At 37.9% G+C, this 26,781-nt stretch overlaps 4 protein-coding genes across 4 annotated transcripts; 3 read left to right on the forward strand and 1 right to left on the reverse strand.

The window, feature by feature from the left end:
* Positions 1 to 77: 77 nt before the first annotated feature.
* On the forward strand, positions 78 to 3,926 carry LOC127164194 (microfibril-associated glycoprotein 4-like). The gene is made up of 5 exons (XM_051107982.1): positions 78 to 179; positions 310 to 513; positions 601 to 697; positions 3,305 to 3,472; positions 3,552 to 3,926. Exons 1-5 carry the CDS (start codon positions 168 to 170, stop codon positions 3,806 to 3,808), a joined length of 738 nt encoding a protein of 245 aa, XP_050963939.1. The 5' UTR covers positions 78 to 167; the 3' UTR covers positions 3,809 to 3,926.
* Positions 3,927 to 12,025: 8,099 nt separating this feature from the next.
* Positions 12,026 to 13,538, reverse strand: LOC127164207 (microfibril-associated glycoprotein 4-like). Its single transcript, XM_051108007.1, has 5 exons — positions 13,395 to 13,538; positions 13,097 to 13,306; positions 12,920 to 13,016; positions 12,665 to 12,832; positions 12,026 to 12,586 (listed from the first exon to the last, which is right to left on the reverse strand). Exons 1-5 carry the CDS (start codon positions 13,398 to 13,400, stop codon positions 12,333 to 12,335), a joined length of 735 nt encoding a protein of 244 aa, XP_050963964.1. The 5' UTR covers positions 13,401 to 13,538; the 3' UTR covers positions 12,026 to 12,332.
* A 3,649-nt stretch (positions 13,539 to 17,187) lies between these two features.
* Positions 17,188 to 18,880, forward strand: LOC127164245 (microfibril-associated glycoprotein 4-like). Its single transcript, XM_051108083.1, has 5 exons — positions 17,188 to 17,225; positions 17,304 to 17,507; positions 17,588 to 17,684; positions 17,772 to 17,939; positions 18,018 to 18,880. Exons 1-5 carry the CDS (start codon positions 17,220 to 17,222, stop codon positions 18,269 to 18,271), a joined length of 729 nt encoding a protein of 242 aa, XP_050964040.1. The 5' UTR covers positions 17,188 to 17,219; the 3' UTR covers positions 18,272 to 18,880.
* A 4,585-nt stretch (positions 18,881 to 23,465) lies between these two features.
* LOC127164252 (microfibril-associated glycoprotein 4-like) lies at positions 23,466 to 24,994 on the forward strand. The gene is made up of 5 exons (XM_051108096.1): positions 23,466 to 23,486; positions 23,576 to 23,776; positions 23,857 to 23,953; positions 24,041 to 24,208; positions 24,726 to 24,994. Exons 1-5 carry the CDS (start codon positions 23,481 to 23,483, stop codon positions 24,977 to 24,979), a joined length of 726 nt encoding a protein of 241 aa, XP_050964053.1. The 5' UTR covers positions 23,466 to 23,480; the 3' UTR covers positions 24,980 to 24,994.
* The last annotated feature ends 1,787 nt before the right edge of the window (positions 24,995 to 26,781 follow it).

A 26,781-nucleotide genomic window follows, 5' to 3' on the forward strand; every position in this document is an offset into this window, starting at 1 on the left:
TTCTTGCATGAATGGTTGATATTTCAACATTATTGCACAATACAAGAATGAGTTTAAAAGACAGTTTCATGCTGATAACGGTTGAGTTGAAAAAAACAGTAAATGGTCTAAATAAAGCACTCAGTGACTGAAGATCCAGTGATCTGAACATCTCGGCCTCAGTCATCATGACACAAACAGTGAGTTACTCTTTTATTCTTCAGTATTTACTGAACAGATTATGAATGCATGTGTATTATTCTTCACGTTGGTTTAACTTCAGTGTGTTTTAAACACAAATGAGGTACATGATCAGTCTTTTCTCTCTAGATGACGGTGTTTGTCGCGGCTCTGCTCTCTGTTTTCACGGCGTCTGTTGTTTGTGGATTCAAACCATTCGACTGTTCTGACGTCTATAAATCAGGACAAACAGTCAGTGGGATTTACTCCATCTATCCAGCAGGTGATGTTCCTGTTTGGGTTTATTGTCAGATGATCTCAGATGGGAAAAATGAAGACAACGGAGGATGGACGGTACGAATCACACTTTTTAAATATTCAAGCTTACATAGATAACATACAATAAGCCTTTAAAATGATAAGTGCTATAACCCATCACAGGTGATTCAGAGGAGAATGGACGGCAGTATTAATTTCTATCAGCCGTGGGAAAAGTACAAGAAAGGATTCGGGGCCACCGAGGGCGAATACTGGCTGGGTAACAATTCATGAGTGATTTTGGGTTGAGTGAAAACTTACAACCTTTACTGGACATTTAAGGCACTAGTATAAAAATGTGTAAATGTCTTAACCCTATGACAAAATATCAAAACAAGTGTCATTTATTTTAGACAAACATAGCACAAACTATATTTGACAAAATTAAGTTTATGTTTCAAAATACATGCAGTAAATATCACTGAAAATGAAGTTTTGGACACTTTTGATTGTGAAATTTGTGAATGTGATGAACTACACCTGAGTGAACTTGAGGACAAATTACTTCGTACACCCGTTAAACCACCTCAAAACCAGCTGCGATAAAAAAATCATTGTAAATCAAATTATAAATGTGGCTCTTACTTCTTTTGTCCTCGCTCCATAATTTTCACTTCTCACACAGTCACTCACACATGCACTGTCAGCGCGCAGCCGGATTTTACAACAGTGCATGTACAACTGGTTGAGCAAGCAAAAACAAATGTAGTGCGCATGTGCCGAACACGTCCAACCACACGCACGGTTAACTAAGTATAATTCAAGCATAGTGTAAAGTATATAGTAGGGTCATTCTATAATTAGGCGTAAATTTAGAATTTGACAATGTAAAGAAAAAAGCTTTGTTTCGGTCCCAGACATGACCTTACATAACTGCTTACGAAACAATCTATATTCTATAAAGTGCTATATAAATAAAGGTGATCTGTAGGAATATGTTTGCTGCTGTCCACAATGTGGACAATGCTTTACTGGGTAACACAGTTGACAGGTAACTTAGTTGACATTTCTAGTGTTTTGGGCCTGTACTCAACGTGGAAGCCTAGAACAACTGAGCATATGGTATGTTTAGAAACATATTTTCATAAACAAAACTTGTTAAAAGAGAAGTCCACTTCCAAAACAAAGATTCACATATAATGTACTCACCCGTTTGTCATCCAAGATGTTCATCTCTTTCTTTCTTCACTCGTACAGAAATTATGTTTTTTGAGGAAAACATTTCAGGATTTTTCTCCATATAATGGACTGATATGGTGCCCCGAGTCTGAACTTCCAAAATGTAGTTTTCAAACGATCACAAGTGTGGTTGTAAACGATCCCAGCTGAGGAAGAAGGGTCGTATCCAGCAAAACGATCGGTTATTTTCATAAAAATAATACAATTTTTATACTCTAACTGTGCATTCCAGTTAATGTCAGTTAGGCTATGTCGAAAAACTCCCATCTCATTTACTCCCACAACTTCAAAATCGTCCTATATGACTGTTTTACCTTTTTTTGTTAAAGGGTGTTTGATCTTTTTTGCATGTTCACTTTGTAAAGACTTTGTCGGTGCTTCTGCAGCGATGTAGGATGATTTTTAAATGATTTTTGAAGTTGAGGGAGAAAATACGATCTGAGTTTTTCAACATACCCTAACTGTCTTGAGCCAGAATACACAGAGTTCAGAGTCTCAGGGAGAAAGACAAGACGAGTGTTTGAGATTAAAAAGTATTTAAATTGTATTATTTTAATGAAAATAACTGATCGTCTTGCTAGATAAGACCCTTCTTTCTCGGCTGGGATCGTTTACAACTGTATTTGTGATTTGATGGCGCAAATTTGCGTTTGAAGCCTCATTTAAACTGCATTTTGTAAGTTCAAAATCGGGGCACCATATCAGTCCATTATATGGAGAAAAATCTTGAAATGTTTTCCTCAAAAAATATAATTTCTTTACGACTGAAGAAAGAAAGACATGAACATTAATCCACTCTTGACACAGGTTTGCTAGTTTAACCAATATTAGGGGAAAGAGAGAACAGAACTTCTAGTGTTTCATCCATGTGTTTCTAGAGGAAATATCATCATACTGTGCAAATTATGTGAGAATGGGACAAACCATTCCTTTTTGAGGGGGGGTTTTCTAGTGGGTAACTTTGTTGACAGTGGTTTTTCAGACACAAATAAAACAAGTTATATCACAATAAACACTTATTATTTTTAAAGCGCACACCCAAATGTCTGGATAACCTAATCTAACTGAAGGCAAAACTATGAAATGAATTGATATTTGATGTAATTTTTATGCATTAAATGCAAAGTAGAATGAGCAACTTTACAAAACCGGACAGCTGAAGACCAGGGTTGTATGAGATATAAACATCATTTTTGAACAAAAGATATGGCTTTTATAACACATAGTAGTGTGATTGGGAAAAATATAATTGTGTACTAGAAAATTAAGCATCTGGGCTTTGTATTGATGAAAATATATAAAAAATATACTTCATGGACATGAGATCTACCCACAATTATAGAATGACCCAGTATCAAGTATATTTGGGCTTTTAGCGGAGCTTCAGCATTAAGCACAGATGCGACAGGCTTAGTGTTTTGAAAATAATGCAATGAATTTTTACAACATTTTATTGGACTTAAGTGTCCAACAAAGACCAATTATGTTTTGGGGCCACTGTATATTATGGCTGGAATGACATTAAAATTAAAAAAATATTTATATTCCAGCAGAATGTCCAGTGTTTGGTTGACTGTGTTCTTCATGTGCATCCGTGTGGATGTTCATCCAAATCAAACACTGGTTCTTCATGTGTGTGTGTGATCAGGGCTGGAGTACATGTATGAGCTGACACGCAACAGGAAGTACATGCTGAGAGTGGATCTGGAGGACTTTGAAGGAAGGAAAGGTTTTGCTCTGTACTCGTCCTTCTCTGTGGGTCCTGAAGCTGACGGGTATACGCTACAAGTTTCGGGGTTCAAGGATGGAGGAGTTGGTAGGACACTTTCATTCATATTCATGAAAACTCATTCCAGTTGCATAACTGTCCTTAGTGATGCTCTTCCTCTCTGCAGGCGACTCGTTGAGCTACCACAATAACCAGAAGTTCTCCACCTTTGACAATGACCAAGATGCCTATGGAAATAACTGTGCTAAAGAGAATCTGGGAGCATTTTGGTACAAATTCTGTCACACCGCAAACCCCAATGGCATGTACTTATGGGGAGAAGACGACACCTATTCCGGGATTGGTGTTGTTTGGTCAACCTGGAAAAACAGTTTCACTGTCAGCATGAAATCCATCAGCATGAAGATCAAACATGTGCTGTAGAAACAGTGTGTTTAAGGTTTTGCTTTTCTTTCTTAACTGTGCAACTGAGTAAACCAATAATGTTTTCTTCATTTTTGGTCCGAAAAGCATTTCCTAATAAAACGAGTCAACACTTGCATCATGTTGATATGCTGATGTGTTTATCTCCTTGCACACAACAGATACATAAACAGGCTATGTGATCAAAACAAGAATCTTCCTATCTAAATCCAGCCCAGCACACGCTACCATCTTTTTCTATGAAGAACAAGCATTTACCCAGGTGTCTTGTACAAAGACAAATCATACATGTTGTAGTTCATCCTAGGGACAACTTTAGTATTTGGAATAAAAATGTGTGCTTGTTGTTTAAAGTTGTAATTCGTTTGAAGTCATAACATTTTTGGGTTTATTAATGCAGTGGAAATATGATATATACAGTACCTTGCAAAAGTATTCACTCCCTTAAATTATTATTTTTTCCAGTCACTCCATACCTCGTAATGGTAACTTCGTAACTTAAAAAAAAGAAAAAAGAAACGAAAATAAATATCACACTGACATAAATATGCCAACCTTTTGGTGTGATTTTTTTATCATATTTTATCATGTCTTTAAGATGATTCAGAGTTTATCTGTGGAACATTCATTTGTAAAGGTGCACACCTGTCTATTTAACATCTGACAGATGAAGATGCGTATCAGAGCAAAAGCCGAGTCAAAGGAACTGCCTGAAACCTGAAGCGGGAGTGTGTCGAGACACAGATCTGGGAAGTTTGCTTTGTTATCAGATACAGACTGAACCAATATTTCTGTCCTGAATTTACTTTAAGTCACATGACTTACAGCTTTGTGTATGCATATATGAACATGCATCTTCATCATACACTACTGTCTGCTCATTTCATCTTGGCTGTTTTTGACTTTAAACAGCCAAGAATCTGCAACGTTTACAAAACATAACATTTTACTACAGGTCAAAGATCACCATGTTGAAGTTCTTAATTTACATTTATCCAGATTTTCCCACATGATTCATTTAAATGTGTAATTGGGTTTACATTATTTAATATTCAGACAATTTTCATGACTATTCTGAGATGTATTTATAGCATCTAAAAATACACTGGGGTATAAATACTCAAGATAACGAGGCGCTCACAAGAGACAGGTGTGGGTGATTAGCAGAGCTAATGGAGCAGAAGACGACCATGGTGGATCTGAGGATCAGGACAGGCAGACGGAAGGGAAGTGTGTGTGGAACAAACATACAAGATGACAGATGCCTTTACAGAAAGAGCTGCTGACGGGGTGCAAAAAACCTCAAGACTATTGGACTTGGAACTGCTGGAATCAGTGGTGAGTCAAAGTTCCAAAGCTCAAGGGACAAACCCTGAGCTTTATAAACGTTTTATGAACGTTTAGCCATGAAAATTATTCAAAACAGCCAATAATCTGTAAAATCTACAAAAAAGTTATAACATTTAAGTCAAAGATCACCATGTTGAAGCTCTTTTGAAGAACCTTCCCTGAAACATTTTTGAGAGGGGTTTGTCCCTCAAACATTTGTGGCCACAGAGTTTGGCCGACCACAGATTCCAGCGCTTCCAAGTCTCGGACGTCCAGTTCAATCCAGTTCTTCAACAGAGCTTCAACATGGTGATCTTTGACTTATATTAAAATGTTATAACTTTTTGGTAGATTTTATTGGCTGTTTTAAATAATTTTCATGGCTGGTCCGAAAAGCAAAAAGCATGACGTTCATGATGTTCATAAAACGTTTATAAATATACAGGAACTGTGAATAACTGCTGATGAAATGAGCAGACAATAGTGTATGATGAGGATGCATGTTCATATATTCATACACAAAGCTGTAAGTCATGTGACTTAAAGTAAATTCAGGACAGAAAATATTGGTTCAGTCTTTATCTGATAACAAAGCAAACTTCCCAGATCTGTGTCTCAACACACTCCTGTTTCAGGCAGTTCCTTTGACTCGGCTTTTGATCTGATACGCATCTTCATCTGTCGGATGTTAAATAGACAGGTGTGCACCTTTGCAAATCTTGTCTAGTTGGATGAATTTTCCACAGATCTACTCTGAGTCAATGTGTAGAAACATCTTAAAGATGATCCAGAGAAACAGGATGCACCTGAGCTAAATTCCACAAAAGTGTCTAAATACGTATGTCAGTGTGATATTTTTATTATTATTATTTATTTATTTTTATTTCATTGTTTTAAATCTATATTGGAGTATAGATTGGTGTGGCAAATCATTTTAGCATATTGTCAGACCGTTGTGTACCATTTGGACTGTTTGTCGTTGTTTTCCCTGTGTGTGCCCTTATTTGGTCTTCCGGTTCCTGTTCTTGTTTTCACGTCATTGTCTGTCTTTTGCACCTGTCACATTCTGATTGGCTTGTTTAGTGTATTTAAGTTTGGTTGTCTCCTTGGTGTCTTGTCGGTGATTATATTGTCATTCTTTTCCGTCCATCGTTGGTTCTGGTTCCCGGCTGTTTTCCCTTTGTTTGTTTTTGTGTTCACCTTGGATTTTTCTAATAAACTACACTATTCGGATCTCCGCTCTCCTCTTGCGTTATTCCCCGTACACCACGACAGGATCGTGACAGAATCACCGACCGACACAAGATGCTCTGGGCTGAGGAGTATTTGTTTAATATCCAGCAGGCAGGGAGGCCGTTGGAGCATTACATGGAGGATTTTCTGAGCGTCGTACATCTCGCGTGTTTTCAAATGGGGCTAAACGATGATAGTTTGTTCAATTTAATAACTCCCGACGATTGCCGCAAACCGGTTGCGGAATTTATCAAATATATCCTTGCCCTTTGTCATTCCGAGTTCCTTGTCGATGTGGAAGATTCTCATCTTCCCCCCATTTGTAAACACGCGGCCGCTCCAGCTCACCACCAGCCGGAACTCTCCACGTGCGGCTCCAACGAGCCCGCTCCCTCCGGTCCTCCCTCACTCACTCCAGTTCTCCAGAACTCCTCCTTCGCCCTCAGCCCAGAGCTTGCGGCCAGCTCCCAGACGCCGCCTCCCGCGGCCAGCGCTCGGACTCCCACTGCGCCCGCGACCAGAGCTCGGACTCCCGCCGCGGCCATTAATCGCAAGAAGCGCCGTAAAGTGGCAGCTGCCTCTCCAGTGTCTAGTCAAGTTTCAGCTGTGTTTCCTAAGTCCAGTCAAGTTGCAGCTGCTTCTCCTGAGTCAAGTCAAGTCTCCGAGCCCAGTCAAGTGGCAGCTGTGTTTCATAAGTCAAGTCAAATTTCCGCTGTGTTTCCTGAGGCACGTCAAGTTTCAGCTGCATCTACAAAGTCAAGTCAAGTTGCAGCTGCGTCTCCTGTGTCGAATAAAACTGCAACTGCTTCCGCGGAGTCAAGTCAAGCTGCGGCCACATCTCCTGAGTTAAGTCAAGTTTCAGATGCGTCTTCTGAATCAAGTCAAGTTGTGGCTGCATCTACTAAGTCTAGTCAAGTAACGTCTGCATCCCCCGAGTCTAATCAAGTGACAGCTGTGCTTTCCGAGTCCAGTCAAGCTTCCGAGTCAAGTCAAGCCAAAGCTGTCATTTCTGAATCTAGTAAAGTCACAGCTGTTCCCCATGAGTCAAGCCAAGTTATAGCGGGTGTTCCTGAGTCCAGTCACATTACCGCTGTGGTTCCTGAGTCAAGTCACGTTGCAGCTACATTTCCTCAGTCAAGTCAAGTTACAGCTGCTATCACAGAGCCAAGTCAAGTAGCAGCTGCTATCACTGAGCCAAGTCAAGAGCCCGCACACACTCCAGAGCCCGATCTTCCTCCAGCGCGCACATCAGAGCCCGAGCTACTTCCAGCGCGCCCTCCAGAGGCAGAGCTCTCGTCTAGACTCAAGTCCACTACAGAAATCTCTTCCGCCGGAGAAGCCGCGCCAATGCCTCCTGAGGTGTCAGCTTCGGCTGTAGAGCCTCCCGTGGAGGCGGCGTTAAATTATGAACTCTCTGCTTCTCCTCCTATTGTTTCTACCTCCTCTATCCCTGCTCTCCCTAGGTCCCTGGCCTTGACGCAGTTGCCCGCGCTGCCCTGGAAGGCTCCAGCGCGCCCTCCGGAGCCGGAGCTCTGTCCAGCGCGCCTTCCTGCGCGCCCTCCAGAGTCTGCTCCTCCTCCAGCGAGTGCCCTCCTGCGCGCCCTCCAGAGTCTGCTCCTCCTCCAGCAAGCCCTCCAGAGTCTGCGCGCCCTCTGGAGCCCTCCAGAGCTCTCCTCCAGCGCGCCCTCCTGCATGCCCTCCAGAGTCTGCTCCTCCTCCAGCGAGCCCTCCAGGGTCTGCGCGCCCTCCAGAGTCGGCTCCTCCTCCAGAGTCAGCGCCTGTTCAGCCATGGCCACCTGGACTGCGCGCCCAGCCATGGAGTCCGAACTCCCGGACGCGCCCTCCAGGACAGTCTGCTCCTGACTCCACGCCCCTAACCCGCCATGGCTCCAGAGTCTGATCCACCCTGGAGCAGCTATTGCCTCCAGGGTCTGCCCGCACTATCCTCCAGGGAGTCGGCTCCCACCCCTCCAGAGTCAGCGCCTGTTCAGCCATGGCCACCTGGACTCACATTTGGCCCAGCCTCTGGCCTTCCTGATAACTCCCGGACCCTCTCCTGTTTAAATCTAGATTAAAGACACATCTTTTTAGCCAAGCATTCCATGATCTCATAAACTTTTTCTGCAGCTATATCTGGTCAAATGGCTTTTAGCTCTGGTTTAACAAACCTTCCTTTTCTTAGTTTCCACCCTAATTATGTTCCTATTTGTTCTCTGTTGCCTGCCATGGGTGTCACCCCATGGTAACTATTCACAAGCTCCAGTGTGGATCCAGAACACTTAAGAAGAGATGATGCCAACCCCACAGAGGACTTCAGATGATGCCAACCCTGAAACAACATACAGCACTACCGAATTCTGCTACTAATTTATAGTGTTCTTTGTCTGTTTGATTACGTCATTAATTGATCTTTACCACACATCTCTGCCATATGTACATCAAGCTACTACTACATGTATTGTAAAAATGTCAATTTGGTGTAAAGCTGCTTTGCAACGATATGTATCGTGAAAAGCGCTATACAAATAAATTTGAATTGAATTGAATAAGAGGGGGGGGGGGGGGGGTAATGTCAGACCGTTGTGTACCATTTGGACTGTTTGTCGTTGTTTTCCCTGTGTGTGCCCTTATTTGGTCTTCCGGTTCCTGTTCTTGTTTTCACGTCATTGTCTGTCTTTTGCACCCGTCACGTTCTGATTGGCTTGTTTAGTGTATTTAAGTTTGGTTGTCCCCTTGGTGTCTTGTCGGTGATTATATTGTCATTCTTTTCCGTCCATCGTTGGTTCTGGTTCCCGGCTGTTTTCCCTTCGTTTGTTTTTGTGTTCACCTTGGATTTTTCTAATAAACTACACTATTCGGATCTCCGCTCTCCTCCTGCGTTATTCCCCGTACACCACGACAGGATCGTGACACATATGGCTGCAGCATAACATGTGATAATAATAGTTTGGCAAGGCAAAAAGCTGTGTGAATTCATTGAGCCTGATGAGAAGTAAGACACACATGCACGCAAAATGAAGGAAAAAAAAGAAAAGAAAAGAAAAAAAACTATTGCAAATGTGCACGCTGTATTATAGAAATCTATGGTTGATGGTGGTGTGCTCTGTGCTCCTGTGTCATCATTGAAAATAATGAAAATAGATATACGAGACATTAACTGCTGCTGTGTTTTCTGATTCAGTCTGAGATGATGATGTATGACCTCAAGAGAAAGACACACAATTGTCACAACTCGTGAGATGAAAGGCGCAACACTAAGATGAAATGCAATGAAAAGTCTTTAATATAATCCACACAGGTAAATCCACAAAAGCAAGGCAGGAACACACATACTCATTGACGAGACCAGACAAAAAAATACTAAACTGAATACAACTTATAAAGGTAGGCTAATGATAGTCAGACAGGTGCAGGTGATTAACTAATAATGACAATAACAAGGACAGAAACATTAACATCATATGTGGAAATAAAGGAAAAACCAATACAAATAGTCCAGGGGTGGGACAACAATCAGAGTGGATGTATAAATCTCATACTCTCCATGGCTACACAGTAAAATTCATAGAGTAAAATTAACTCTATTCAGAGAACATTTGGTCCCTCTCTAAACAGAGTTAAATTAACACTGAAGGAGAGTTAAAGTTAAAGAGATAATTAAGTGATCAATTAAAAGGTGATTGAGCATTAGTGATGAACACCTGCTGTTAACAAGCAGAATCACTAAAGAACAGAGAAACACAAGAACTACAACTGATTTCAACCACAGATTAAATCAACTGAAATAAAATAAGACATTAAATCTCTCAAAATCTGATTAAACAACTCCACAAACAGCATCACCAGCTTCACTCATTACTAAGCAGACTGGCTTAATTGTAATAATAATAATAATAATAATAATAATAATAATAAAAACATAATGCCACCATAATTGTGGTCAAGGTTTGCTTTAGTTTGTCTCTTGACCCTTTTAATAACTTACAATAATTTTGCTTCTAAGCAATTATAATTTTGTTTCACAGCAAACATTTATGTATTGCTGAATTAAATGTTTGACACAACAGATTATTTTACACTTTCTGCTTATAGCTTATTTGTGTGAACGTTATGAAGCGATCTTTCTCTTTGGTTTATTTATGGGCATATTGCTGAAAAAAGGTCCTATTAAACAATCACCACCATAAAGCTTCAATTTTGAAAAAAAAGAGGTGTATCTGCTCAGGATTTTAGACATGAACACTTATCATATGATCCTCAACAGTGGTGACAATAATTATTCATACTGCAGTGCATGATGGGAGTTTTTACTGTGTTGTTACCCAGCATGCATTGCAGCATGAAGCATTTTGTTGATTGTCACCATTGTTGAGATTCATATGCTGGTACTTGATGTCTGTGTGACTCTGAGTAACAGTGGTGTTTAATTATTCTTAAGTATTACATCATAGTTTTTTTTTTTTTTTTTTCTTTTTATTGCTGAAGTTTCAGAGGGTTGGTTGTGGTTATCGAAATGCATAAATTAAGAAAAAGTTACCCTGGGTGTAATTGAATCATCTCACAATAAACATCTCAATATAAAAAGTCAATTAAAATCATTATTTAAAGCATTGACCACTCCATTTTACAACATTACATATACAGTTAAACAGAGATCTAACCCAAAAACTGAAGGGTCAAGAGCTAAACTAAAACAAATGCTGATCTCCATGATGGTAGCGTCATTTTAACCACTAAAACAACTTTTGATCCTCTGTAAATCTAAATAAAAGCTTCTGTAGACGTGTGACAAAAATAAAGTCAGTCTGGTTAATAATAAGTGAAGCTGGTGATGCTGTTTGTGGAGTTGTTTAATCATCATCTGTTGAGATCTTGAGAGATTTAATGACTTTTTTTTTTATTTCAGTTGATTTAATATGTGACTGAAATCAGTTGTAGTTCTTGTGTTTCTCTGTTCTTTATTGATTCTGCTTGTTAACAGCAGGTGTTCATCACTAATGCTCAATCACCTTTTAATTGATCACTTAATTATCTGATCAACTTTAACTCTGCTTCAGTGTTAATTTAACTCTATTTAGAGAGGGACCAAATGTTCTCTGAATAGAGTTAATTTTACTCTGTGGATTTTACTGTGTAGAGCTGGGTAAACACCCATACTGAAAGCAATTTGACATGCCTTCAGATTCTCATAAATTCTCATGATTTTTGATTTAAGACAAACTTGTTTACAGGGATGTCACCGTTTTAAAAATGTCCAGCTTTCAGTGGATATACTGCACAATTGAGATATTTTGGCTAATCATAGTGTGCACCTGACTTTGGCGCAACAGCTTGTCTAAAAAATTACCAGATTCCTGAGTAGGTTGCGTTAGTGTTAGTGTTGTGTTAGAAGATTGCCCACTTAGAACACTGAACTCTCTTAAAAAAAAAAAAAAAAGAAGTATTTTTACCTTTCATAATGACATTTTGATTGGTGCTAATTCACTCTTTTGAATATGTAATTTATGTAAGTGGTACAGAACCAGTTTTTGTTTGTTTATTTATTTAGGATAAGTAAATCGGAGCCGTCCATCTCTATAAATATACACATATGATTAGTCAACATAGTACCAGCGAACAGCATTGACAATTAATGTATTTATTATATATCATTTTTGCACCATAACACAGTCTGTGATTTACACACGCTCTTCCAAACACACAGATAAAGTTTTTCTTTGTGGTACAAAGCTCATTCATCGCTGTATATATGCAATGTGTGAGTAACTCAGAAGCCAAACACTCCTTTCTTGCTTTACTTCATTATTCAAAAGTATAAATGACCAAAGAAGTGACCCAAAACAAAGAAGAACAATCAGGCATAAGTTTAGGATATTTGTGATATTCCCACATGATTCACTGAGTTACACAGTTAACATGAAATTGATTTTGTTGCTTATTTCTGAAAACCACTGTAATGTTTCTAAAACACAGGTTTGATCTTCATGCTGATGGATTTCATACCAACATTGTAATTCTTCCATGCTGACCAAACATTTCCAATAGCGTAATAAGTGGGATCGTCACCCCATAAATACACACCATTGGGGTTTGTGTTGTGACAGTTTGAGTACCAAAATGCCCCAAGAAACGTTTTTGCACAGTTATGTTCATAGACATCTTGGTCCTTATCAAAGGTGGAGAACTTGAATCCATTATGGCCAGATAAAGAGTCACCTGTAGACAGGAAGAGCATCAATGAATACAATAACCCAATAGCAATGAGTTTCATAAGTATAAATGAAATTATCCTACCAGCTCCTCCATCAGTGAATCCTGAAACATGCAGTGTATACCCATCAGTTTCACAATCCACAGAGAAGGACGAGTACAGAGCGAAAACTTTATTTCCTTCAAAGTCCTCCAGATCCACTCTCAGCATGTACTTGTTCTTACGTGTCAGCTGGTACATGTTCTCCAGCCCTGATCACACACACACATGAAGAACATGTTCAAGCAAACACTGGACATGAACATCCACACAAACGGACACACGCTGTGAGATCTTACCCAGCCAGTATTCACCCTCCACATTCCCAAATCCTCTCTTGTACTGATTCCACGGCCGATAGAAATTCACACTGCCGTCCATTCTCCTCTGAATCACCTGTGATGGGTTTATATACAATATATGATTCATGATCAATGTTCTGATGTGAGTTTAATGATCTAGAGTCACATTCTTACCGTCCATTGTCCTTTATCTTCATCTTTCCCATCTGAGATCATCTGACAGTAAACCCAGACAGGAAAATCACCTGCTGGATAGATGGAGTAAATCCCACTGACTGTTTGTCCTGATTTATAGACGTCAGAACAGTCAACCAGCATGTCTTCATCCTGACTGCATCCGCTCACCAGTAAAAACGGGAGAAGAGCCACCAAAAACACCATCATCTACACGAGACAGAGAGAAAGAGATGAACATCACACTGAAATGAAGCTGAAAACGTCTGTAATAATGTAGAGTTACTGATGAACTTACTGCCATCTTCTCAATCTGTCGTCACAGCAGAGATCTGTTTTATCTAGATGAAAATAACAGAAACATTTTCATGTTCAATCTTCTTTTTCTGAAAGTTATACAAACGTCTGAATATTCAGTAGGAAAATGAAGAATGAAGCAGTAACTCACCATCTGTGTTGTTCAGTCTGACACAAACACTCTTTATATCTGTCAGATTTTCAAACTCCTCCTCTTTTACACAAGAATTTTACATTACAATGGCCTATATTTTAGATGTAAATAATAATAAAAAAAAAAAAAACATTTGTCATGCTTTATGCAAGTTAAACATGCAGTGAGACAAAACAAATTTGTTTCCTGTCACTCCAGAGGCAATGCCAAGTCAAATGCACACTATGTGTACAATTTCCACCTCCAAAATATTCCACCATATTGAATTTTAATGAAATGTGTCTTTTTCACATCTTCTCCTACAAATTTTGCTCAGTTTTGGAACAGCAACACCTGCTGGTCAAGAGAGATGAAAATGGCCTTTTCATACTCAAAACAGTTTGACTAAAAATCACAAGCTTGTCTCTTTACATTCTGTATAATATATAGAGTGTTACCACATTTTGACGTCAGCATTTTGGCCATTTTCACATAAAGTGCTGTTTTACAAAGGCTTTGGCATGTGATTGTGAAAGTTTGTATGTGTCATACAGTGCCCTGGAGCTGCCTGAGAATTTTGGAAATTCCTGTTTCAGCCTGCATGCTTGAGCTCTGCAACAAATTAGGAAAATGACTTGAGATTAGAGATTTGTGATTCTCTGTTCCCAAAATATACAACAAACCTGGAGGAACGTTCTTACAAAATTTGACAAAATTCATGAAAACTAGCTTTGAATCTGGTCCAAATGACTTCAAAACTGGCGTGCAATGTCTTTTTCTAAGTTGCCATCATACTGCATGAAGAAAGTCATGTTTCTTGAAAACATGGCTGTCGTTGGCCAGTCAACATCCAGAAATTATTTAAAATAAAACGCTGTGTAGTTTTGTGCAATATTTGAAAACACAAATCAGTCATACGGTGGTGCTGTCACAATTTCCAGACATATTAATGGTTTTATTTAAAGGAGAAGTCCATCCAAGATGTTCGTGTCTTTCTTTCTTCAATCGTAAAGAAATTGTTTTTTGAGGAAAACATTTCAGCATTTTTGTCCATATAATGGACTGATATGGTGCCCCGATTCTGAACTTCCAAAATGTAGTTTAAATGTGGCTTCAAACAATCACAAATGCAGTTCCCAGCCGAGGAAGAAGGGTCTTATCTAGCGAAACGATCGGTTATTTTCATAAAAATAATACAATTTAAATACTTTTTAATCTCAACCGCTCGTCTTGTCTCACTCTGCATGGACTGTTTTTTCCAGTTCAGTTAGTGTATGTGGAAAAACTCCCATCTCATGTTCTCCCTCAACTTCAAAATCGTCCCATATCACTGTTTTACCTTTTTTGTTAAGGGTGTTTGATCTTCTTTGCATGTTCACTTTGTAAACAGTGTGTCTGTACTTCTGCAGCGATGTAGGATGATTCTGAAATGATTTTTGAAGTAGAGGGAGAAAATACGATTGGAGTTTGTCGACATTCCCTAACTGTCTTGAGTCAGAATACACAGAGTTCAGGGAGAGAAAGACAAGACGAGTGTTTGAGATTAAAAAGTATTTAAATTGTATTATTTTTTATGAAAATAACCATATCAGTTTATTATATGGAGAAAAATGCTGAAATGTTTTCCTCAAAAACAATCTCTTTACGACTGAAGAAAGAAAGACATGAACATCTTGGATAACAAGGGGGTGAGTACATTATCTGTAAATCTTTGTTTTGGAAGTGGACTTCTCCTTTAATGTAGTTTAGTCTTTCTCAGAAACAAAACAGGTTTGGCTCAGTCCCATCATTGTTGCTTGCAGCTATATTTTGTACAATTTTTGTAAAAAGCACAAATAAATTTTACTTATGATATGTCATACCGCCCATCCCGACAAGATAATTAAACACAGATGCTGTTTTTCTCCTACAGTACATCCTGGACTAACATAGTCTCATCAAACAAACTCCAGTTAAACAAAACATTTAATCTGCTTGATTCAACATTGATTGATCACTTAGACGATCAGCCGACTGCCGCGAGTGCTCGGGGAAGATTTCACCAGAGATACAATAAGTTCCCAGCATACTTTGCTGAGTGACTTCCTGGACCACGTCCTCCAGTAACTGGAGGGTGTAGTCAATCAAGCAGATGAATCAAGCAGATGAAATCTTTTGTTTAAATAGTGTTTGTTTGATGAGACTATGTTAGTCCAGGATGTGCTGTAGGAGAAAACAGCATTATCTTGAAAAATGACAATTATCTTGTCAGGATAGGCATGACTTTTTATAGGTAAACTTTATTTGTTCTATTCAAACATTGTACAAAATATAGCTGCAAACAGCAATGGACTGTTTTGTTTCTGAGAAAGACAGTAGGTACATTCAGTAAAACCATTAATATGTCTGAAAATTGTGACAGCGGCACCCTATGACTGATTTGTGCACAAAACTACACAGCGTTTTATTCTGACTGGTCAACGACAACCATGTTTTTTAAGATACATGACTTTCCTCATGCACTATGATGGCAACTTAGACAAAGACACTGCATGCCAATTTTAAAGTCAATGGAACCAGATTTAGAGTCAGTTTTTGTGAACGTTTGTCAAATTTTCAGTCTAGAAGGAATTTGCTGAAAGAAATTAAAGTGATAAATCGAGACAAGAAAGTGTTTTTCTTACTAGTTGGTGTCAGCTCCAAAATTCTCAGGCAGCTCCAGGGCACTGTATGACACATACACACTTTCACAATCACATGCCAAAGCCTTTGTAAAACAGCACTTTATGTGAAAATGGCCAAAATGTTGACGTCAAAATGTGGTATCACTCTATATATATCACTCTATATGTACAGAATGTAAAGAGACGAGCTTGTGATTTATAGTTTGGAATCGTTTATACATGAAAAAAAGGCATTTTCATATTTATTGAAAAACTGAGCAAAATTTGTAGGAGAATATGTGAAAAAGACACATTTCATTAAAATTCAATATGGTGGAATATTTTGTCAGGGGGAAATTGTACACATGGTGTGCATTTGACTTGGCATTGCCTCTGGAGTGACAGTGGAGTGAGACACTCCCATGATATGCATTTGACCTGGCATGAGCTCCAGAATCAGAGGAAAAATTTTGCTTCAAAAGATTCTTACATAAACACCAGTACATATGTGACCCATTGGTGGCGCTGGAGTGTTTGAGATAGGGACTCCAAATTTTCAATGGTTAATGTTTATGTTTTAAATGACTCTATCTATGTGCCATTTTTCACAACTTTCAACCAAATGGTTCTACGGGCAGCTATAGACATCTTCTCAAGAACAATAATATAAGAAGAATGTAAATGAAAGGCAGCAATTCAGAGCCACACGGCACTGCAAGCACAGCAAATACAGCTTGTGACAGCAGGTTTAACTTGCATTTTATTTGCCTCCAAAATGTGTTTTTTTGTAATGTAAATTTCGTCTGCAACACAGAGGAGGAGCCTGACAATCTGACAGATATAGAGTGTTTGTATCAGACTGAACAACACAAACGGTGAGTTACTGCTTTATTCGTTATTTACCTCACAGAATATTTATACAACTTTTTAAACAAACATATATACAACTTTAAGAAAATAAACAAAAATAAACACAATATGAAAATAATAACAATGATACTTTTTTTTGTCTAGATTAACAGATCTCCACTGTGTTCTACTGATTAAGAAGATGGCAGTAAGTACATCAGTAACTCCTAGAGGTGGTTTTCACCTTTATTTCAGTGTGGTGTTCATCTCTTTCTTTCTCATATAGATGATGGCATTTTTGATGGCTCTTCTCTCTGCATTTCTGACGAGCGCATGTAGTCAGACCATGCCGGTCGACTGTTCTGACATCTATAACTCAACACAAACAGTCAGTGGGATTTATCGCATCTATCCAGCAGGTGATTTTCCTGTCTTGGTTTACTGTCAGATGATCTCTTATGGGAACGATGATGACAATGGAGGATGGACGGTAAGAATATGACTCTAGATCATTAAACTCACATCAGAACATTGATTATGAATCATATATTGTATATAAACCCATCACAGGTGATTCAGAGGAGAATGGACGGCAGTGTGAATTTCTATCTGCCGTGGAATCAGTACAAGAGAGGATTTGGGAATGTGGAGGGTGAATACTGGCTGGGTAAGATCTCACAGCGTGTGTCCGTTTGTGTGGATGTTCATGTCCAGTGTTTGCTTGAACGTGTTCTTCATGTGCGTGTGTGATCAGGGCTGGAGAACATGTATGAGCTGACACACAACAGGAACTACATGCTGAGAGTGGATCTGGAGGACTTTGATGGAAATACAGTTTTTGCTCTGTACTCGTCCTTCTCTGTTGGTCCTGAAGCTGATGGGTACAATCTGCATGTTTCAGGATTCACTGATGGAGGAGCTGGTAGGACACTTTCATTTATATTCATGAAACTCATTTCCATTGGGTTAATGTCCTCAGTGATGTTCTTCCTGTCTACAGGTGACTCTTTATCTGGCCATAATGGATTCAAGTTCTCCACCTTTGACATGGACCAAGATGCCAATGTAAATAATTGCGCCAAAATGTTTCTTGGGGGATTTTGGTATGCAAGCTGTCACCATACAAACCCCAACGGTTTGTATCTATGGGGTGAAGATGCCACCCATTTTGCCATTGGAACTGTTTGGTCATCATGGAAGGGTTACGCAGTTGGTATGAAATCCATCAGCATGAAGATTAAACATTTGTCATAGAAACACTCCAGTGTTTCCCAGAAATAAACAACAAAACAATCAAAATGATGTTCTGTTAACAAAGTTTGGGAGGTGGAGCATGCTTAGGTAATCAAGTCAATTGGCATGACTGTAAATATCTGTACATCCAACTTACACTCAAAAAAATGATTTGTTGGACTTACTTAAAAAAGACTGTCAAGTGGTTCCACGCAACTATATTGAGTAATTTGTACAAGTAACAATTTAGTTGTTTGAACAAAAAAAATTCCAGTAAAGCTGACAAAATTTCTTCAAGTAAATACAAATCACGTTGATGCAAATTCCAATGACTGTATTAGTCAGGTCTCTTTCAGCATTCACAAAGTCCTAAAAAGCATGAAATCAGTAAAGCTGTTCAATAATTTTCATTACACCAACACATGCAGGTTGCAAATTTGACATCACTTAGCAATACATCCAGTAAAAGCATAGACTCTGAGAATTATGTATCCACAGACCTAAGTCGGGTCATATTAATTTCAGACTGGAATAAATTAGGCTGTAAGTAATAAGAGGTTACAGTGCATTCAATGAATTGTACTGTTGTTTAACAACATACATTTTCAAGCTGAACAAAAAAAAAAAAAAAAAAAACTTTCAGTGGACACAAACTCCATGCATGTAGATTACATAGATTCAGTATAAACAAATCAGTTAAACTTAATGTGATTCAAATGCATCAGTCTTACGTAAATGAAACAGGTAAAGTTGATGTAATATTTCCCAGTGTTAAACAAACCCTGCTCAGTGTTCATGTGTTTCCACACTACAGAGTGTTCAAGTAGCATTGACACAGTGTTGGAGTTAAGGAGATCATTATGTCATGATTGACCAATAATGATGAACACCTGCTGTTTACAAGCAGAATCACAGAAGGAAAGAGAAACACAAGAATCAGACACAGCCAAAGAGAAAATGAACTTAAATAAAAGAAGACATTAAATCTCAGATTAAACAACTCCACAAACAACATTACAGTTTGACTTGATTTCTGTCATATATCTACAAAATGTTTTTGAGAACATCTAAACAGAGGTTTAGATGTTTTATTTTAAAAAAAAAAAAGGTTTAAATTGACCTCACCATCATGGCGAACAGGGTTTACTTTAGTTGGACTCTTGACCTCTGACTTTTTTTTGGCTGTTGTAATTGTGTGTTAAACACATTTATTACAGCAAAAAAGCCAAGAAAAGAAGTCTGATTAAGTGCTTTTTGTAATAACTTACATTGGTTAGTTGTTACTTGTGGTGTAATCATCATCTGGTAGCTTGATTCACTGATCTCATCCAGTGGTTAACCATGATTTTTATAATAGTTGTATGGATGTTCATTTTATGCCCTAAACCTTCAAATCTACGGCAGCACTTTGACACACACAGACATCAAGAATCAGCATTTGAATCTCAACAATGGTGACATTCAACAGCTGCATGCTGGGTAACAGTAGAGTACAAATCTCACCCATGACTCCCAGCAGCTGTTGAATGTCCCCATTGTTGAGATTCATATGCTGATTCTTGATGTCTGTGTGTGTCTAAATAAAATTGGAAATTATAAGGTAATAATAGTGGCAGCTCGTACAACTATTGTAAATATCATGAAATTAATAAACAAATCACTGAAAAAGATCAGTAATTAATAACAAAGAACATTTGATCACACTTTTATATTATTTATTTATTTATTTATTTATTTTTGCTATAACAAAGGTGCTCCACAAACACAATTACAGCAACAGAAATAAAAACATCAAGGGTCAAGAGCCCAACTAAAGTAAACCCTGATCGCCATGATGGTAAGGTCAAATGAAACTTTTTTTTTTTTTTTTAATAAAAAAACCCCTCTCCCTTTACTTGAAGAAATTTTGTCAGCTTTACTTGAACTTTTTTTGTTCAAACAACTAAATAGTTACTTGTACAAATTACTCAATGTAGTTGCGTGGAACCACTTGACAGTCTTTTTTTAAGTAAGTCCAACAAATCATTTTTTTGAGTGTACCTCCCTCCCACTACAGTTTTTCTTGGACAGCACACCAATACTATTTGCTCATTTGCTATTTGCTCTGATCATATGTCAGTGCAAACTCCTGAGTTAATGTTCAAGTGTTTCTTCTTCTCTGTTAACTGTGTAGTAAATAATGTAGGAATGTCACCCTTAAAAACTTATGACTGTTTATGAATTGTTTGTTTTGGGTCACTTCTTTTCATTTACAGCTGACGTGAATTAACAGTTCATACATTTTCAATAAACTCCTGCATTGAAAGCATTATGTCAGATGTGTTTATCTCCACAACAAACATCAGAAACATGAAATAAGAAATGAAATGCTGCTGATAAACCATTAATAAAATAAGCATAGAAAGTCAGTGTACATCAATTCAGAAAGTGTTTTGTACAGCATGTTTCAGTGACTGAAGAACTAGCTCACAACATTAGTCTAGTCAAGTCAAGTCACCTTTGTTTAAATAGAATGTGCCAAATCAGCTATACAGTGTTAACCAGAAAAAAATAATTGTCAATAATGCAAAAAAAGAAAAAAAGAAAGAAAGAAAAAAAAATCTGGATCTGTAGAGAGAAATGCCAAGAAAATTGCCAAATCCAGGAGCTCAAAGCTTGGTACATCACACGCAAAAAGACATCTGTGACAATCACTGCCAAAGGTGCTTTAAGTACTGAGTTAATGGTCTGAATACTGCAATTTCATTGTAGACTGATATGAATGAGTAACTGAATGAATGAATAACGCACAGCATTTTAGCATAAAGCTCAACATAATTAAATGTGAAAGGAACTATTTGAATATGTTCTTATCAGTCTAAGGTACAAAAGATCATAAATATAAAATAAGCACTTTTTGTTTGTTTTTACAGTATTATTATCAGATAAAAGGCTGGACCAATGTTTTATGCCCTGAGGAAAATTACACTGGAACGGGATAGTTCGCTAAGTTTTGTTTAATTTGTCATGAGCTGTCGCTGTTCTGATGTTACAGGTCACTTGACTTCCAGCTTTGTGTGCGAACGTGAACGAGTCTTTTTAACGCAAAATAGTCTCAAAATAAACATTTACAAAATAAGATTTGCAAACATACAAGCTAACTCGCATTCACAAAGAAAAATGTATATATTTGCAAACAGCAATATATATATGAATGAACTGCGCCTTCATAACCAAATTTACATTCCCAAAATGCGATTCACAAATGCAAAACACTATTCACAGAAGTGTGCACACAAAGTTTTGAATGTTTTACATTTACAAAGAGTTTGCTGAATGGATTTGAGTGTGTGTATTTTGCGACTTTCCTGGCAGGTCTCGTTTCGTCTACAGTTGTGGCCTAATTCAGAAGCTGCATCTTTTTGAAGGCTGCGTTTGAGGACCCTTTGAAGGCTGTCTCAGTTCCTTCAAACGTGGCCTTCAAATGAGTCCTTTAAGACCTTGACCCAGTTGCCCAGCCCTCACTATTTAGCCCTGGTCAAAGTATTTATCATAATTTACTTTAAGCAGCATTAAACAAATGATGTCAAAAAGTATATTAGTTCAGCTGTCGTCACATTGCTGGAAACTGAATCATTGGAGAGCGAGGCTCACTACAGATTACATTAGAAAAAGTTGCGGATTTAGTCACAAGCCATTCAAGGTTACTGTTCCTGAAATAAGATTTATCAGATTTGGTGAAGGTACATGATTATTTTCAAGAACAAGTGATGTGTCCTATGCCCATAAACTGCACAGCTCTGTTCTCTTACTGTATGTAAGGAAGTCCACGAGCTGTATTTACATGCATGCAAAATGGGGTTTACAAGACAAACACTTCAGCGTTAAACAAACAAGATGAAAAAATGGTCTATACAAGTGTTACATTTGCTGGAGGAAAACATTTATCTTACACTTTTTTAACGTCTCTCTAGTGTATTTGGAAGGTGTGCTGCACATACAGCGCTGGGTATTTGAAAATAAATTTAATCTAGTAACCCTTGATCATCTGAAATTTGATGCTTTTCAAACAAGTTTTAGCATTTTAAATATTAGGACAAATGTAAAATTTATAATGTTTCTCCTAAAATAAAACTGAAGACATCTGAGGAAAAGTTGATACCTTAACGAGACATATAAAAGCACCAGCACTTTGTTTCTTCAGCTTCGAGAAGCCTCTGTCAGAACCATATGGGCAGCACAGCGACATCGAGGAACAACTGCTCCTCAGGCCCTGTTTACACTAGTGCGTTTTTGTTTTGAATCGCGTTTTAAAAGGAAAACGATCCTCGTCCACACTAGCGTTTTCTCTGCGTTTCAGAAAACGCATGTCACATTCATGCAGCTACAACCATAGATATGTATAGGTAGATGCACTGTTATGTAGATGGTGGCCGTGTCTATGTGCTTGGAGCGGTCTCATGATGCATCTACTTATACATATCTATGGGCACAACAATGAGCATGACGTTATTGTTTACACGGTCGTCAAGGATACGAAGAGAGAATGTGAGCAGCCACGTTATCGTTTTCAAAAGTCTCCATTTTGGTAAAGGCAACCCCGGAGTTTTCAAACTAAAACGGGGTCTGGAGCGTTTTCAAAATTCTCTGTTTACACCGGAGCAGTGTAAACGACAGCCGTTTTAAAACGAAAACGCACTAGTGTAAACGCAGCCTCAGACAACACGAGCTTGAGTCTGACTGAAGCTCATTTCCTGCTTCTGTTCTCCGCTCGCTTCTTCCATCAGTTCCTGCCTCTCATCCTACGGTCCTGACCATTAAAGCTGAAAAACCCGAATGTTAGAAAGAGTACGTCTCTGAGCAATAAAATGCTCTTGTACTGGAGTCTTGTTAGAGGTTACAGAGACAAATAAAGAGATCCCCATGTTTAGTTTTGCCCCATGCAAAGCAGCAATTTGGAGCCAAGGGACTAAAAACACAACAAAAACAGCTTGTGACTACATATCTAACTTGCATTTCATTTGCCTCCAAAATATGTTTTGTTGTAATGTAAATTTCTTCTGCAACACAGAGGAGGAGCCTGAGAATCTGACAGATAAAGAATATTTCTGTCAGACTGAAGAACACAAACAGTAAGGTACTGGATTATAATTCATTTACAACATGGAATAGACAAATTGAAAATGTTTCTATTGTTTTTGTCTAGATAAAAAGGATCTCTACTGTGATCTACCAAGAAGAGACTGAGAAGATGGCAGTAAGTTCATCAGTAACTTTAAATTCCTAGAGATATATCTCCAGGTTCATTTCAGTCTGACGTGCATCTCTTTCTCTCGGTCTCTGTAGATGATGGTATTTTTGGCGGCTCTTCTTCCAGTTGTGCTAATGAATGTATGCAGTCAGGATGAAAATGACTGTTCTGACGTCTATAACTCAGGAGAAACAGTAAGCGACATTTACTCCATCTATCCAGCAGGTGATGTTCCTGTCTTGGTTTACTGTCAGATGATCTCAGATGGGAACGATGAAGAAATCGGAGGATGGACGGTAAGAATGTGACTTTAGATCATTGAACACACATCAGAACATTGATTATGAATCATATATTGTATATAAACCCATCACAGGTGATTCAGAGGAGAATGGACGGCAGTGTGAATTTCTATCGGCCGTGGAATCAGTACAAGAGAGGATTTGGGAATGTGGAGGGTGAATACTGGCTGGGTAAGATCTCACAGCGTGTGTCCGTTTGTGTGGATGTTCAAGTCCAGTGTTTGCTTGAACGTGTTCTTCATGTGTGTGTGTGATCAGGGCTGGAGAACATGTACCAGCTGACACGTAAGAACAAGTACATGCTGAGAGTGGATCTGGAGGACTTTGAAGGAAATAAAGTTTTCGCTCTGTACTCGTCCTTCTCTGTGGGTCCTGAAGATGACGGGTATAAACTACAAGTTTCAGGATTCAAGGATGGAGGAGCTGGTAGGACACTTTCATTTATGCTTAAGTGTTGGGTGTAACGCATTAATAAATAATAAATTACTGTAATTTAACTTAAGGGATTACTCTTAATTTTTCTGTAATTGAATTACAGTTACTTCTGATTGTTCTGATTGCACTGAACACTGCATAAACTGTAGAACAGCTCTATATACAGCAACAGTGGATTTAACAACAAAATGTAATATCTAATTTTAAAAAGTTTTTTTTTTTTAATGCAACTTTCTCCTTTTAAATACTTTCAATAATAATTAATTTGGTTTTATAATATTTTAAAGAATTAATGGCTTCAGTCTGATGTCTGTCCTTTCATGTATTGTTCAGCTGTTCATGGTTATGGGGTTTAGAAGGTATTTAGTAAAAAGTAACACAATACATTAATTAATACATTAATCTAAATACACCGTTGAAGACGTAATTAGTAGCTAGTAATTAATTACTTTCTTAGAGTCATTTCCATTGTGATCATTGTACTCAGTGATGTGCTTCCTCTCTGCAGGCGACTCTTTAACTTTCCATAATGGAGAGAAATTCACCACATTAGACCAAGACCACGATGTTTATAAAGGTAACTGCGCCAAAGATCGTCTCGGGGCATTTTGGTACAAAAACTGTATAAAAACAAACCCTAATGGTGTGTATTTATGGGGAGTAAGTTCCGTCCATTACGCTATTGGAAATGTTTGGTTAACATGGAAGAATATTAGTGAGGGTATGAAATCCATCAGCATGAATATCAAATGTGTGTCTTAGAAACATTACTGCGCTTCTCAGAAATAAACAACAAAACAATCAAATGAATGTGTAAGGGTTTCCTCTTCTCTATTAGTTCTAGTGGCTTTCCTATAAAGTTATAAGTTGTTCTTGGCTCATAGGTTGTAATAAACAATGTCCACAAAGTGATGTTTTTTGACTTGTTCATTTAATGATCAAGCAACACTTGGTAAGAATGGTAAGAACCACATGTCCCCACCACCTGTACCTGTCCAATACAACAACAAGGGCAGGTTAATTTCATGTGTTATGACACATTGCCCTCTAGTGGTGAAATAATCACTACATTTTAGACACCTACACCGTTTATAAATTATCCTTCATTTTGGGTCACTTCTTTGAATTTACAACCAAAATGAATCCTACATTTTTAATAAACACCTGCATTAACAGCATTATGTCAGATGTGTTTATTTCCACAGCAGACACCCAGGGCTTGTACAATGATGGTGGCTGAACAGTCTCAGGTTTAGAGGATTTGTACCGAGTTGACAAAACTAAATCAAATCAGACTTTTGTTGTTACCATGACTCTGATCTGATCACTTTCTCTGTCAACTTTCATCCTAAATTTGACACAAGTGTGACAAAGTGAGACATCAGTAATGAACAGGCAAACAGCCTTGAGACTGTGATTCTCTTCTCACAAGAGAGTCAATGTGATTCACTGCCAAAGATTAAAAGATTTAAAAATATGCAGAACTGAAACACATTTACACAGCAAGATGAAAAGAGCTGTCCATGAAAGAGGACAACTTAAAGAAAACATCTTGATAACAGTTGATAAAAAAAGTATACAGAAACTCATTTGACATGCAGATGATAACATAAAAAATAACATCATTTTTGAAGTAACTAAGGTAAGTAATTACTTTTGAATTTTTTGTTTTCCCATTTACTGACTGCGAGCTCTTCTGTCCTCATGTTGAGAGAAAACTAAATGTCAGCATGCATTGACTTATCTGACAGATTCAGTACTCCACAAATGAATCAAATCAGTGAAATGCAAACTCAGAATATGACACAAACCTGCAATAATTTAATGTTAAATGACACAAATAACACGATTCATCAGGATCCAGTGTCAAGTTAATACACACTAATTGTTTTCCTTGTGTACTTTATTTGTGTTAATCTTTATCTATATACTTTATCTTTCTTTCTTTACCCATTTCTTAACATAACATTCATTTACTCATTACTTTTTTATATTATATCACTGGTATGAACTATTGTTATTGTTTAATCTTATGTTGTGCTGTTTATTGCAATCTCAAGGATTTCTACAACAAAGATGATGTTGGAAAGCAGCTATTTTCATTGTATTCAATTAGTAAGGCCTGGGACGCACTGGGCGATTTTCAAATCTTAACCCGTTTTAAACCATGGCAGACCACAGACATAAAGACAGTTTCGATTGATTTTTAGACTTATAATACTCTGAATGCACGCACTTGTTGATTACAGGTATGATTTTACAGAGACTCGTGAGATCAAATGTGACTTGAGAAGAAAAACACATGGAGGACAATAGATGTTGTATGATGTTCTGTTGTACAGTGAAAAGCAATATAGAAAACAAAAAGAATATGGACGATGTTCTTTCTCAGTACTCTACTTAATGTACATTTTATTCCCACAGTATTCAGAGAAGTTTAAATGAATAAAACATATATAGCAACTCTAACAACTGACTTGGGTTACACTTTATTTTGATAGTCCACTTTAGTCATTATACCAACTATAAGTAACGTTGCAACTGCATGTCAACTAATTCTCATT

The sequence above is a fragment of the Labeo rohita genome, chromosome 1 (assembly GCF_022985175.1).
Source record: "Labeo rohita strain BAU-BD-2019 chromosome 1, IGBB_LRoh.1.0, whole genome shotgun sequence".
In the NCBI taxonomy this organism is placed as follows: Eukaryota; Metazoa; Chordata; class Actinopteri; order Cypriniformes; family Cyprinidae; genus Labeo; species Labeo rohita.

Bases quoted from the DNA above. Each gene is read 5' to 3' on its own strand.
- LOC127164194 (XM_051107982.1), top strand. The intron at 698-3,304 runs GTAACAATTCAT...GTGTGTGATCAG, and splicing joins CGAGGGCGAATACTGGCTGG to GGCTGGAGTACATGTATGAG. The intron at 3,473-3,551 runs GTAGGACACTTT...TCCTCTCTGCAG, and splicing joins GTTCAAGGATGGAGGAGTTG to GCGACTCGTTGAGCTACCAC.
- LOC127164207 (XM_051108007.1), bottom strand. The intron at 13,017-13,096 runs GTAAGAATGTGA...AACCCATCACAG, and splicing joins AAGATAAAGGACAATGGACG to GTGATTCAGAGGAGAATGGA. The intron at 12,587-12,664 runs GTAGGATAATTT...TCCTGTCTACAG, and splicing joins ATTCACTGATGGAGGAGCTG to GTGACTCTTTATCTGGCCAT.
- LOC127164245 (XM_051108083.1), top strand. The intron at 17,508-17,587 runs GTAAGAATATGA...AACCCATCACAG, and splicing joins ATGACAATGGAGGATGGACG to GTGATTCAGAGGAGAATGGA. The intron at 17,685-17,771 runs GTAAGATCTCAC...GTGTGTGATCAG, and splicing joins GGAGGGTGAATACTGGCTGG to GGCTGGAGAACATGTATGAG.
- LOC127164252 (XM_051108096.1), top strand. The intron at 23,777-23,856 runs GTAAGAATGTGA...AACCCATCACAG, and splicing joins AAGAAATCGGAGGATGGACG to GTGATTCAGAGGAGAATGGA. The intron at 23,954-24,040 runs GTAAGATCTCAC...GTGTGTGATCAG, and splicing joins GGAGGGTGAATACTGGCTGG to GGCTGGAGAACATGTACCAG.